This window comes from Mustela lutreola, chromosome 12 (assembly GCF_030435805.1).
Source record: "Mustela lutreola isolate mMusLut2 chromosome 12, mMusLut2.pri, whole genome shotgun sequence".
NCBI lineage: Eukaryota > Metazoa > Chordata > Mammalia > Carnivora > Mustelidae > Mustela > Mustela lutreola.
Genome location: NC_081301.1, coordinates 36812305 through 36826429, shown reverse-complemented (window position 1 = coordinate 36826429; position 14125 = coordinate 36812305). Strand labels below are relative to the sequence as shown.

The window sequence follows — 14125 nt, the reverse complement described above, 5'->3', positions numbered from 1 at the left end:
ACCTCACCCAGACCTTAATTTCTTCACATTAGCAGGTTTTCCTGCTGCTGAGACACACGAAGAAGTGAAACTGTTCAACAGGTCTTTATTAACAGAGACAGATGGACAGACAGTGCACCAAAGGCAGTGTCTGAAAGCTGTGATGGGGGTATATGTGTGCAGACCTTCTCTAGGCAAGGGATGGCTCCCTGGACCTAGGCTAACCTCTCTAGGTCCCCTGCCCAGCAGTGGGTCCTGAGCTGCGGCCAGCCTCCCCATCATACTCCTGAGGGATGAATGGGGTTGGGGGCAGGGTCTTTCAGGATAAGAGGACCCTGACCTCAGCATTCTCCATTCTTATGGTTCCCCAGTTGACTTGGTTGCTGGGAGGGTGGGGACAGGCCACGAGAGCACTTGCATAGCAGGGGAAGAGAATGGGGGTAAGGCATATGGTGAGGACAGGGAGATGATGGGGGCCACCACAGGTAACCCTTCATCTTCCTCCCCCCTCAACTGCTGTTGGATTGAGGGGTCAGGCCCAGACAAGAGTGTATACCCACACCCATCCCTAATTCCAGAGCCCTGACTGCTGGCAGGGAAGCTCTGAAAGGCCTGAGTTACTGAGTCAAGCCTATAGTATGTGTGTCTCAATATGACTGGCCCCCTGGGTATATGTGGGGCTCCCTCTCTGGGCAGGTGTGAATGCATGATGCTGCTGTACACATGGAACTGTATCTGCATGTATGTCCCGTATGTTCCCATGAGTCTATATTGTTTGTATAAGCATGTATGTCCTTGCTCGTACACCAGGAACTGGAATAGTTGCATGTTGTGAATATGTCCCTGTCTTTTCACGTGAGCTCCAGAAAGAGGATGCATGCGGGCCTGCCCGCTCCTTTCTATCCACAGGTCCTCCTTCACGCCTGGCTGGTCAGGGGTCCTGGCCGAAGAGGTAGGTGGTAAACTCAAGCCGGAGGCCCCGGGCATAGGCGCGAAGAGTATAGAAGAGTGTGAGGAAGTCCTGGGTGCTGAAGATCGTGTCAGCCAGCGCGAAGGCCAGGGTGGATGGGATGACACCCCGACCATACTCCACCATCCATGTGTTTGGCCCCCATTCCACAGCCGTTGCCTCACCAGGCCCATGCACCACGGTCTCTCCTGGGGAACAGGGAGCGTGCACATAAGAAGCCTAGCCCTGTCCTTCCATTGCTGCCACCTCCCTAGCCCACGGGCTATCTAGGGGCAGGGAACAGAGCAGGAGCTTCAGGGAAGGAAAAGGCCTTACCTCACTGGCCTTGCCGCCCATCTGGAAGAGTAAGAAGCCAAGATAGCCACTCCTAAGTTTTCCTCTGTACCATCACCTGGCTCACGTCCTCTTTGGGGGGAAGCCAGGGAGGGCCACCTCACCAGGCCATGGGCCACTGTATGGGAGTCCTGGAAGTCTGCATTCCCAAACCTCACTCATGTCAGGCAGAAATTTAGCTAAACTTGGGCTGGGCCTGTTAGATAGGGAGGGAGTGATAATAAGACTTGTGTGGCTTTCTGAGAAATGCCGCTGTCATGTGTCATGCCTGTTAACACTCAACCTCAACTTATATGGAAGTCCAAAGCTCTACTTTTTATGTAAAATGTTTTAACCACAGAAACAAAGAAGACGATAATCTGTCTTGTCTTTGGAGGTATGAGAAGATACCTGATTACCCAACTGTCTCCCCAACAACTGCTGGAATGCTGGATTAACAGAACAGTGTCATAACAGGAAGCGGTTTTGTTTTGTTTCCTTTTGACAGTGGGAAGCAAAAGGGGCGTTTGGACCTGCTTCAATCGAGGACCTGTGGTGCACCCGCGGGCGGTATGGGAACCAGACAAGAGCCCCCATGATATGGCTTCCATGATATGGCTCTACTCCAACTATGGGCACCCCAGAACGAACGGACCCACATGACAGAGCCCCCCTACCCACCTGGGTAGAAGACCTCACTTTTGGTAGTGCCCTCTCTCCACTGGTGGAAGGTGCCAGAGATGATGGTGTCCGAGATCTCAGCCCAATAGCGTCCTAAGGGACAATCAGATGGACACCGAAGATCAGGGTATCCGCGCCAATACATGGCTTGGCCAAACATCAGAAAGGAAGGCATGAGCCCCTGCACAGCCCCAGCCTCCCAGTTCTGCCCGCCGCCAGCACTGACCCGAGTGGCCGCGAGAGCCTAGGGCGGTGCCGAAGAGCAGCACGTACTCGGACAGTGAGGCGTGCAGAAGGCACATGGCGCCCATCCAGCCGCCCGCATTTACGAACACCCACTGCAGCTCCTCGTCGGGCAACACGTGGCCTGGGTGCAGCCGCCGTAGTTCCACGATCAGCCGAGAGAAGGCCAGCTCGTGGTCCAGCCCTGGCGGGGTCAGAGGAACAACAGAGTCAGAGCCAAAACCACTCCGAACTGGAAAGGCGCTTCTGAAACTCCCAGCTCAGTTCGGGCCTCCCCAGGCCCCTGCCCTCCACCCGCTCACTCGCCCGGTCATCCGTCGGCTCACCCGCGTACTGCCTGGCCAGCTGCGCGATTTCTTCGTGCTGGAAGACGAAGCTTTGCGTGCCCAGCCAGAGCCAGACCACCTGGGTCAGCACAGCCGCGGCAGCCAGGAGCAGCGCGGCCCACACCCACCGCCGGCCCAGTGCCCACTGCATCCCGACGGGCGGCCTGGCACAGAGAAGCGATGGACCGAACTAAGGCCTGGAGCTGTGACTCCCACTTCCTCCAAACCTGCGGAGCGCTGTCCACTATCGTTCCCCCGCCACCGCCGTGGTACGGCTTGCCTTGGCCAATCAGAACAGTCCGGGCACCCGGGCACCGCCCCTCGGGTTGAACCATTCCTTCTCGGGAAGCGGGGAGCGCGAAGGGGTGGGGCGGAGCCTCGCGCGTGATGCGAAGGGGCGGGGCTAAGCCATCCCGGCGGCCGCGTTTAGGGTCTACAGGCTGGGTAGCTTCCAGTGCCAAACCAGGTGTGGGTTGGGGGGTGAGTGTGGGTGGGGCTAGTAGGTTGCCGTGACACTCAGAATGGACTGGCCTGTTTGGGCTCCCAGGTGAATAAGGCGAGCCCGGAAGTAGAGCTTCCTGGGACTTGTGATTGTCACCTTTGCTAGCACAGAAAGTAGAAGGCGCTTTTGCCTGGGAATGTTACGGAAGGCTTTCCGGAGGCGGTGACGCCTGAGCTATGTATCTAAGGGAAATGGGGAAGGCGGAATGAGGCCTATTCCAAGTAAAAGACGCCATGAAGAGTCAGCATGGGGGTTTTTTGGAGCCTACGATTCATTCTTTGTTTTGAAGCACAAAATGTGAGAAAAGGGCATTGTAAACCAACAGGGTTACAGGGAGGGAATGATAAAGGAAGAGGAGCAAGGGAGAAAAAAGGCAGCAAAGTGCAGTGATTAAGAAAGAAACTCTGGAGGGGTGCCTGGGTGGCTCGGTGTGTTAAGCCTCTGCCTTTGGCTCAGGTCATGATCTCAGGGTCCTGGGTCCTGCTTGGCAGGAAGCCTGCTTCGCCCACTCTCTGCCTGTCTCTCTGCCTACTTGTGATTTCTGTCAAATAAATAAGTAAATAAGTAAGTAAGTAAGTAAGAAAGAAAGAAAGAAAAAAGAGACTAGACTGGAGCTGGACTGGGTTAATAAGCCTGGCTCTGGATACCTACTAGTTGTGTGATCTTGGGTAAGTTATTTAAACCCTGTGACTCAGTTTTCTCATCTGTGAAATGGGATGAATAAAAGTACCTACCTCATAGTACATACCTTCGTTGTGATAAGTTTAAATGAGTTAATATTTATAAAGCAATTAGTGCCTGGCAAGTGGTGACATACGTGTTTGTTTTATAAATAAAACACAAAGAAGAAGAGAACTGGAAGAGCATAGCATTATACATGATTGTGATAGAATGAAGGGTCAACACAGTCAAATGTAGTTGAGACTTCCGATAAAATGATGGGAAATGGTCAGTAGGGACATGTAGCTCAGATGATAATATATACATTCACAAATCTATTTCCTTTTGCTCTTGGGCAGTCAGATTACATTCCACAGTATACTCTGTAGTTGATGAGGCCATATGATTGTGTTCTGGCCAATGAAGTATAGCCAGAAACCATGTATGTCACTTTCAGATCTAGCTCCTAAAACCTGTGAAATTCTTTACATTTTCACTCTTTTCTCACTTATTATCTTAATTACAGAGAATTAAGTAGTGGAGAATTCTGAATGCTGCTTTCCCTATCCCCCCACAATGGACTGTGTTGCTAAGCCACTGAGTTTGGGGGGGTGTCATTTGCTACAGCAGCTAATATTACTTAATCTAATACAGACCATTAGACATGTTACAGTGTATTGTACAGGTAAGAGTAAAGGCTGGGAAGATGGACTATTTTTTGAGAAACTTGGCCAAGAAGGTTAAGGTAAAGAAGGGATTATCTAGAGGAGACTGTGTGATGGTGGAAACATTTTTTTAAAAGATTATTTATTTATTTATTTATTTGACAGATAGAGATCACAAGTAGTCAGTGAGGCAGGCAGAGAGAGAGGAGGAAGCAGGCTCCCCACTGAGCAGAAATCTGTAAGGGCCTATTTAGCCAGAGGGATGCCATCAGGTTAAAGAGTGATTTTGTTGTTTATGCAGTAAATCTTAAACTGTCCCTGCCCCTTCTCTCCCCAGGGGACCTACTTAAAAACAAATCCCTGGAAACCAGTCCCAGGTAACAAAGCCCAAATACAAGGGTGGGTCAGGCCAGGTGGAGGTATTCAATCAGTGGGGGCACATACTGTCTCCCTAGCTATCAAGGAGTGTGGGCCCCACCTTTTTGGGTGCCTTTTGGGTGCCAATTCTGACCGAGGTGATAGGCTAGTTCAAATATCTACTATAGGGTAAATTGTAATTCAATTGGTCACTTATGTGTGACCTAGCAGGACTGTGCAGCTTTCTTGTGTTACAATCTCATTGGCCACCTGTGCATGGCCAGGTCCAACCACCTGGCCTTTGCCTTAAAAGCTAGTCTGTAAGGCAGAGAGAGGTTGCCTCTTTGCAAGAGATGGCCCTGGCTGGTCAGTTTGATTCTCGATGCTTGGCGTGAAATAAAGCTTTGCTTGACCTTCGCTTTGTATCAGTCTCGCTCCTTTGACCATGGACCCAACAGAGCCCGATGTGGGGCTCGATCCCAGGACCCCAGGATCATGACCCGAGATGAAGGCAGAGGCTTTAACCCACTGAGCTACCCAGGCGCCCCTATGGTGGTAACGTTTTTAGTATTGGCTCTGGCTTCTGTGACACTCCTGAGCTGACCATTCTCTTAAGAACTCTGAGGACCAGGGACTAACCCCAAAATCTGGCCTCTGTGCCCCTGTTTAGGCAGAACTCTCTGGGACTCTTTAGATCTACAGTTTCCCTGGTCTTTCAGAAGGCTTCTCTAGCACAAACTGTTTTATAAAAAAATTAGTCACAGCCATATTTAGATATTACAAAACAAAATTCAACCAAGTAAATCTGAAGGCCTAATTGGCTTTATTAAACAATTCATGAATCAGGTGGCACCCCATCTAGCAAGTAGAAGGGAACTCTGAGGAGAAGGTATATAAAATGGAAGGTTTTTATTTTTATTTCTTAAATATTTATTTATTTTGAGGAGTGCCTGGGTAGCTCAGTTGTTGAGCATCTGCCTTCGGCTCAGGTCACGATCCCAGGGTCCTGGGATCAAGCCCTGCATCGGGCTCCCTGCTCGCCAGGAAGCCTGCTTCTCCCTCTCCCACTCCCCACTTCTGTCTCTTGCTGTCTCTGCCAAATAAATAAATAAATTTTTTTTTAAAGTTTAAAAATATTTATTTTGAGAGAGAGGGAGAGCATGCCCCTGTGCACGGAATGGAGAGTGGCAGAGGAAGAGGGAGAGAATCTCCAGCAGACTCCCGGCTGAGTGGGGTGCTGACTCAGGGCTCTATCTCAAGATAGACCTTGTGCCCTGAGCCAGAATCAAGAGTCCGATGCTTAAGGTGCCCTGGAAGTGGAAGTTTTTTTTTTTAAGGAAGAAGTCTGGGACAAGAAGATTAGAAAGAGAAAAGGATTGGTGCAGGCCTGTTCCTTTTGCCTTAAGGGGAAAAGCAGGGCCTCTTATTATGCAGATTACCTTGTCTTCCTTTGGGGGAGAGGGCCCAGGTAGGGAATCGTTGGTGCTAATCGGAAAATTCTGATTGACTAGGGAAGACTGTATTTCTGGGGAAGTTGAAACCATAGTTAGATGAGGCATTAAGCCTCTGTTTGAAAACTTGTCACATGTGACGCCAGTTTGGGCCTACAGCTTTTTTTTTTTTTTTTTAAGATTTTATTTATTTACTTGACAGAGATCATAAGGAGGCAGAGAGGCGGGGGGTGGGGGGTGGGGGGGAAAGCAGGCTCCCTGCTGAGCAGAGAGCCCGCTATTCAGGGCTCGATCCCAGGACCCTGGGATCATGACCTGAGCCGAAGGCAGAGGCTTTAACCCACTGAGCCACCCAGGTGCCCCTATAATGTTCTTTTTAACAACAGTGTAGAAGAGATCTTGGAGGAGAAGGGCTCGGTAGGCCCCATCTCAGCCATTTTACTCTTCCCCCAAAAAGTGATCGTGGGGAGACAGAAGAGAAGTTTGGAAAGTTTGGAAATGTTTCTGAAGGGGGTAAGGAGTTAGCTGGCATTGATGAGGGGGCAGAAGGCAAGCAAGGACAAAGCACAAGCTGACACCATGCAAGCCCCTTCCCCCCACACAGGGGGCAATGTCACACAGGTGGGACAGGTGTGACATTCCTCGGGCCCTGCTGGCTGCCCAACCGCTAAGGAAAAACAAATGCTTAACTTACAGAGATCACAGTCCAACTAGACATCCGCCTCCCTCAATTTACAAATGTTTTAGTGATATTTGCAAGAAAAAAAAATTCTTATCAATAACCCAACTTCCAAAAGGAAGTTCCCAACTGTCTTCAGGTTAATGCTTTACTAGAGGACAGGGCCTCCAATCTCTAGAAGGTCCTCTTTACCACAGGAAAGTTTCTTAAAAATCTCTCTTTTTCCCCACACCTGGGTGGCTCAATCATTAAGTGTCTGCCTTTGGCCCAGTTCATAATCCCAGGGTCCTGAGGTTGAGACCCAGGAAGCAGGAGCCCTGCTTCTCCCTCTGCCACTCCCCCTGCTTGTGTTCCCTCTCTCACTGTGTCTCTCTCTGTCAAATGAATAAATAAATAACATCTTGGAAAAAACAAAAACAAAACAAAACAAAAAATCCCTTTTTCCTTACCCCCAACTCCCAAGTATATAATCAATCACTCCTCACAACTCTGGTGCAGCCCCTCTCTCTGTCCAAGGTCCTGTCCCTTTGCTTTAATAAAATCACTTTTTTGCACCAAAGACGTCTTAAAATTCCTTCTTGGCCATGGGCTCTGGACCTCACCTACATTCAAAACTACATCATCGCAATCCAAGAAGTGGCACCAAAGAACTGGTATTCTTGGGAAAATGGGGCTGCCTACAAAATCCAGTCACTCCCAACAACAAAGATGGCTGAGAGAGGAGGAAAACAAATCTTCTATCTCAGCTCCCCTCACCCCCACTCCAAAGAATGAAAAGCCAGTGGTATATGTAAAAGCCTCATTTCTCAGCTCCCTGCCCCCTACCTAATAGCCTCTTTAGATTCCAGTCTGAGGACCTAGGGCAGAGATTAGGTCAATGACCAAAGACCCAGTTTTTGCATCTGAGCTGCAAAACACCGGTTGGCCTGGCCTGGGTTGGGGGAAGGGGCCTCCCTACTACTGTAGGGTTCCTAGCTCACTAGGTTTCTGTCTTGAGTCTCACTGAAATCTCAGAGGCATTTTAGAGCAGTGAGAAGAGCCTGGAAACCTGGTTCAAATCTTAGCTAGGCCACTAATCCTTTAGCTGACCTTAGGCTTCTGTCCTTCACTGTGGAATACGGAGGAGGTTGAAACAATATTTAGATGTCTTTTTGAAAGTGTCATGGGAGGAATTAATTTGGATTTAAACTTAGTGTAAAGGAAACACCCCTGATCCCACCTAGGTGGTAGTTGGAGCTACTGGCCATGGGGTCCTCTTCACACTTTCATGATTTTTCTTTTCTTTTCTTCTTCTTCTTCTTTTTTTTTAAAAATTTATTTTATATTTTTAAAGATTTTATTTATTTATTTATTTGTGAAAGAGAGAGAGAGAGTGCGAGCACACGCACAAGCTGGCAGAGTGCCAGGCAGAGAGAGAGAGAGAGAGAGAGAGAGAAGCAGGCTCCCTGCTAAGCAAGGAGCCTGATGTGGGACTCCATCCCAGGACTGTGGGATTATGACCTGAGCTGAAGACAGTGGCTTAACCAACTGAGCCACCCAGGCGTCCCTCTTTTGTTTTTTTTTTAAATAAGAAGGTGTGCTTTCTTTTCTTTCTCTCTTTAAAAAAAAGATTTTATTTACTATTTGACAGAGAGCACAAGCAAGGGGAGCGAGAGGGAGCAGGAAGCCCAATGCAGGGCTTGATCCCCAAACCCTGGGATCAGGACCTGAGCCAAAGGCAGAGCCTAGCGGACTAAGCCACTCTGGTACCCCATTTACTTCCAGGTTTCTTTCTTTCTCTTTTCTTTTCTTTCTTTCTTTCTTTTTCTTTTTTTTTTTTTTTTTTACATTTATTGACAGAGATCACAAGTAGGCAGAGAGGCAGGCAGAGAAAGAGGGGGAAGCAGGCTCCCCGCTGAGCAGAGTCCCATGGGCGGCTGTATCTCAGGACCCCAGGACCATGACCCGTGGGAAGGCCGAGGCTTTAAACCACTGGGCCACCCAGGCGCCCCACTTCCAGATTTCTTATAGCCCTCTTACACTCCTTACCTCTTGTGCTTTCAGCACGAGCGTGTGTGAGAGAGTATGGTTACTTAGCCTTTTTTTCCAAACCTGTTTCTCCTGCCTGGAGGGGGCGGGCTGTGATTTTGGAGAGCTATGGACTCCTCCAGGTACTAACTGGAGGCCAGGGTTCAGCTAAAGCAGATCACTCCCACCCTCAACCCCATACTATTTTGCTTCTCCTCCACTAAAGCTATTGAGCAAGTAAGTGAGGTAGCTATGGATCCAGGGTTATACCCCTACTTGGCCCTCGACTGTAAGCTGCGGGAGAGCAGAGACCATGCCTGACTGGTGCAGGGGCATCCCTTTGCCCCACATGGAGTCTAGGCTAGGGGCCTGACACACAAATATTCAGTAAATATTTGCTAAATGAATGACCGAATGCACCACCTCATGCAGCAAAGAAATCTTGTAAATGTCATGGAGCTGAGGGATCTGCAATACGTGGCTTTTACAGAGAGTCTTCTAAGGTAGTGACTTGGCGCAAGGGGTATTGGGATGACCAAAGCCGCCCCTCCAAAGTGCTAGGCTTTCCTGAATTCGGCTCGCGATTGGGCGGGTGCGCGGGCGGGCCCTTTGGCAGTCACGTGCTGGCTACTGGCCAGTCACCCGGGTGGGGCGGGGCAAACCCGGAGGTGAGTGAGAGTCGGCTCTGTACAGTTCCAGACGATCCCCACCCACACAAGTGGTCTAATGTCGCGCGGCGGATCAATTCCTGAGCAGCGCCAGCAGGCGTCAGAAGCAGACGCCGCCGCCACCACCTTCCGGGCTAGCGGTAACTGCAGGGCGTCTGGGACTCGCTGGAACGCGGAGCCGAGCCCTCCCTTTGCTTAGAAAGTTATCGTCCTTTCCCCCCCAGGTCGGCGCGCCCACCCCGCCAAGCTGGCGCGACTGAGTTGTGGTCCCAGGCTAATGGAAGCTGGGAAAGCTCAAGCCCCGGCCATTGGCTCCTGAGCCGGACAGGGCTGAGAGGGTGCTTCTGAGGTTGGGCCTGCTGGTGGGTGAGACCCAGGGCAGAGAGGGTCAGAGAGTTTTGCCGACTGATCTTGTCTCTCTGTCCCCAGAACATCAGCATATCCGCTACAACCCGCTTCAAGATGAGTGGGTACTGGTGTCAGCTCACCGCATGAAGCGGCCCTGGCAGGGGCAAGTAGAGCCGCCTCTCCTGACGACAGTTCCCCGCCATGACCCCCACAACCCTCTGTGTCCCGGGGCCACACGGGCCAATGGAGAGGTAAGCCTTTAGAACCTCCTTCTGCAACCGGAACACGAGTAGTAGCTCCCTCTTAGAGCTGCCCCTCACCCACAAGGGAGTAGACGACCTTCTGTGTTAGGTCCCACCAAGTCTTTGACCCCACAGCCCATCTTCCACACCCCCTTGTAGTCTGTCCAGCCCTGAAGCCCACGTGACTGGTAGGTAGGGAGCAGCAAATGCTTCTATCAAAACCTTGTCAGTAGGTGAATCCCTACTATGACGGTACCTTTGTGTTTGACAACGACTTCCCAGCGCTGCAGCCTGATGCCCCCAATCCAGGTAATCTGGCTGTAGCTGCTGTTGGGGGGGGGGGGAGGGGAGAGGAGGCTGGACCTCTTGGGGAACTTCTGTTGTCAGACTACAACCTTTTACCTCAGGACCCAGTGATCATCCCCTTTTCCAAGCAGAGGCTGCTCGAGGAGTTTGGTAACTACGGATTTCCTCTCTTCAACCCAGGGCTTGGATTCTGCGCCTAGCAACAGCTAAGCCCTGTATCTCTCTCATTTCTTCTCCCACACTACCTAGTAAGGTCATGTGCTTCCACCCCTGGTCGGATGTAACACTACCACTCATGTCGGTGCCTGAGATCCGCACTGTCATTGATGCATGGGCCTCAGTGACAGAGGAGCTGGGAGCCCGGTATCCTTGGGTGCAGGTCTGTGAGGTTGCCTCCTCCCTTGGATGGATGGACAGGGAGGGGGTGACACAGCTTTGGTGCTGGGAAGCGGTATTCCTGTTCTCAAAGGGTGTGGTCAGGAGAGGCTGATTCCGTGTCTCTCTGGCTACTAAAGCTCCCTACCTCTACCTGATAGATCTTTGAAAACAAAGGAGCTATGATGGGTTGTTCCAACCCCCATCCCCACTGCCAGGTAAGTGTGTCAGGGGCTCCAGTGGATTTCTGGGCTGAGTCCAAGGCAGTATTGTGGGGAAGGGAACTGGAGGGGCAGACTAAGTAATGAGGAGGCTTGGGGGTGAAGGATCTGCCAGCTCTTCACTCCTCCTGCCCCTTGACAGGTGTGGGCCAGTAGTTTTCTGCCGGATATTGCCCAGCGTGAGGAGCGAACTCAGCGGGCCTATCAGAGTCAACGTGGAGAGCCCCTGCTAATGGAATATGGCCACCAGGAGCTGCTCAGAAAGGTGGGAAAAACCCAGACCCTGTTTTCCCAAGGAACCCCTAATCTCACCATAGAAGAGAAAGGTCTGTGAAGGAGAAGGGTAGAAGGGAAATAGCAGGATACTTGATGGGAAGCTATAGCAGTAATCTAAAAGAAAGAGGATGGTGGCTTACATAGGATGGTAGTGGTGGAGGTGACGAGAAGCTATCAGATTCTGAGTACATTTTTTCTTCTCCTATTTGTTGACAACCCCTCCCCCATCTCACCTCTCCCCCACTTTGATGACTTCATGTCCACTCGGTCTGCCCAGGAACGTTTGGTCTTAACCAGTGAGCACTGGTTGGTACTGGTCCCCTTTTGGGCAGTGTGGCCCTACCAGACACTGCTGCTGCCCCGTAGGCATGTGCGGCGCCTGCCTGAGCTGACCCCTGCTGAGCGTGATGGTGAGTCTCCCAACTGACCCAGGGGCCACGTACAGGATGGGGATGGCTCTGGCAGGGCCAACATCTTGGCCCCAGCTGAGAGTCAGGCTCTGATTCCAGATCTAGCCTCTATCATGAAGAAGCTCTTGACCAAGTATGACAACCTTTTTGAGACGTCCTTTCCCTACTCCATGGGCTGGCATGGTAAGACTTTGAGCATCCATACCTATCCCCAGTGTCATTTTTGAGGTCCTGAGGCCAAGATTAGTGGACTGTAGCTCCCAGCAGGCTTTGAAATACTTTTTGTGGGGTGTGTCCTGAGCAGGGATACTGGGACTGAAAGTGGAACAACAAACTTGGTGAAACTATGTTTCCCAGTCTTTTCCAATGCCTGGTCTACTTACTGGCAAGGAATGCTGGGAGATGTAGTTTTTAGGTACCCAACCTGGTTTGGGGGTAGAGGCTAGGTGGAAGAATTAAAAATGGGCTCTCCAGTTTTCTCTTCTTCCTGTTAGGGGCTCCCATGGGATCAGATGCTGGAGCCAACTGGGATCACTGGCAGCTGCATGCTCATTACTACCCTCCACTTCTGCGCTCTGCCACCATCCGGAAATTCATGGTTGGCTATGAAATGCTTGCCCAGGCTCAGAGGGACCTCACTCCCGAGCAGGTCAGGTTTCAGAGCACCCTGGATTCTTGGGATCCTTTTCTCTTCCATTTCTCCAAGGGAGTCTAAAAATCATGACCCTGAAAACCTCATAACCTAGGCATTCCTAAGGACTCAAGCTGCTCATCTCTACCTCTGGTTATTCTGGCAGTCCTTACCACCAGCCTCCTGGTCCTACAAGCCTTCCCCTCAGTGTCTCCTAGGCAGTCGTTACTACTGTTCCGCTCATATGACTCCATACCACCATTCTGGGCAGCCCGTATACTCCCTGATTGTCCCCTGTTCCCTTCCAGGCTGCGGAGAGACTAAGGACACTTCCTGAGGTTCATTACCGCCTGGGGCAGAAGGATAGGGAGACAGCAACCATCGCCTGACCACACTGACCACAGGGCCTTCTGCTTGAGGGAACCAGGGACTGGGGTTGGGAAGATGTGGGATCAATAAAAGTAAACTGTGTTTCTCAAACTTGAATCACATATTCTAATGACAGAAGAGTATGAACTATAATCCTCAGGGATCTGGGTTAAAGGCTGATGGCACAACACCAGCCACAACTTCTTTTGCCTGCTGATACTCAAAAACTTAGAGTACAAAATTTCCGCCCCAAATCTCAACCCAAATGAAGACTCAGTGCTATATCTGGCCTATAGATTATCGTATTTCTGGAGTAACAAAGGCATCATAGTTTCAAGAAATGTTTAAAATCCTGAGTTCTTGTCTGTGGCTAAGGCTTTGGGAAGCCCAGAGCCCTTCACCACCACCCCTAGGATGATATGTCAGCTCATTAGGCCTAGGCCTGAGGCTTTGGTGTGGAGCTGGTGAACAGGATCCTGGTCCCAGTGGTCAGTGGCCAGACACTGGGCTGCTGGCCAGAACCCTGGCTTTGTGAGTGGCTGCAGCTTGGCTCTGCTCCAGCCCACAGGGGCTGAAGGAGTGGGTAGGGAACGTGCACGTGGCTTTGTGTCCTTGACTTGTCTAGACTTTCACGTGCAGCATATATGGGCAGGCTTTGGCCACTTGTATTGCCCATGGGCCCCCATCATTGCAGGGAAGGAAAGCAAGAAAACAGTTTTGGCAGGAAAGGGCATGTGAGAGTTAGGAGCCCCAGCCTGGGAAGAAGGGACCCTTGAGTCTGCTCCCTCCTCTCTGCACCTGTTCCCTTGGTAAGATTATGAGAGTGTGTGGCAATAATAGGGCATGCGACCCAGGAGACTTGATGTCACCTAGTGCCCTCCAAACTTCAGGGGAGGATAGGGCCTGTGAGCAATGCAAGGATGGCCTGAGGCTTTTCATCTTAATTCTTTTCTCAAGGTAACAGTTCGGGAGGGGCTCTCATGCCAAGGCTAGGCAGTGATGACTTGGCCCAGGAGTACCTTGGCTGCCTGCCTTCTAGTCCGGGGGTTTTTGTTTCTTTTTTTATCTTCAGACCCTGCAGGGGTAGGACCTGGGACTTAGAGCGTCTGGAGGGAGCTCAGACAGACATGATACACATCTCCCTTGAGGCCGCAGTGACTGGGGAGTAGATGTGAACCCTGAAGGGGGGTGGCTGGTTTCTTAAGTCCTACACCTACAAACACCTGATCCTACACCCTTGACTTGGCTGCATTTTGGAATCATTTGGGAGTTTTCAACACCGATGCCAAGGCCAGCTTCCAAAGATTCGGATTTAATTGGTTTGGAGTGTGGCTTGCCAGTTTTAAAACCAAAAGGTCCAGCAAAGTTTGAGAACCATTGCCCCACAAAAGTCCTTATCTGGAGTCTGGGGCACCTTCAGCTTCTCCAGTCACCTGCCCAATGGCTC

At 50.8% G+C, this 14125-nt stretch overlaps 2 protein-coding genes across 5 annotated transcripts; one reads left to right on the top strand and one right to left on the bottom strand.

Moving 5' to 3' along the window:
- Positions 1–68: 68 nt before the first annotated feature.
- SIGMAR1 (sigma non-opioid intracellular receptor 1) lies at positions 69–2783 on the bottom strand. 3 transcript variants are annotated; one of them, XR_009346305.1, is made up of 5 exons: positions 2512–2783; positions 2169–2369; positions 1943–2035; positions 1265–1478; positions 1000–1137 (listed from the first exon to the last, which is right to left on the bottom strand). XR_009346305.1 is itself a non-coding variant. In XM_059141702.1 (4 exons), exons 1-4 carry the CDS (start codon positions 2660–2662, stop codon positions 911–913), a joined length of 672 nt encoding a protein of 223 aa, XP_058997685.1. In that variant the 5' UTR covers positions 2663–2781; the 3' UTR covers positions 69–910. The 3 variants fall into 3 exon arrangements, 2 of the variants coding, with proteins under 2 accessions (XP_058997685.1, XP_058997686.1); XM_059141702.1 differs by lacking the exon at positions 1265–1478 and having other exon boundaries at positions 69–1137; positions 2512–2781; XM_059141703.1 differs by lacking the exon at positions 1265–1478 and having other exon boundaries at positions 69–1137; positions 2216–2369; positions 2512–2651.
- A 6694-nt stretch (positions 2784–9477) lies between these two features.
- GALT (galactose-1-phosphate uridylyltransferase) lies at positions 9478–12789 on the top strand. 2 transcript variants are annotated; one of them, XM_059142837.1, is made up of 11 exons: positions 9478–9640; positions 9930–10099; positions 10324–10399; positions 10498–10546; positions 10646–10775; positions 10933–10989; positions 11135–11257; positions 11546–11678; positions 11778–11861; positions 12173–12327; positions 12618–12789. In XM_059142837.1, the coding sequence occupies exons 1-11, from the start codon at positions 9559–9561 to the stop codon at positions 12696–12698; spliced, it is 1140 nt and encodes a 379-aa protein (XP_058998820.1). In that variant the 5' UTR covers positions 9478–9558; the 3' UTR covers positions 12699–12789. The 2 variants fall into 2 exon arrangements, with proteins under 2 accessions (XP_058998820.1, XP_058998821.1); XM_059142838.1 differs by having other exon boundaries at positions 9501–9724.
- The last annotated feature ends 1336 nt before the right edge of the window (positions 12790–14125 follow it).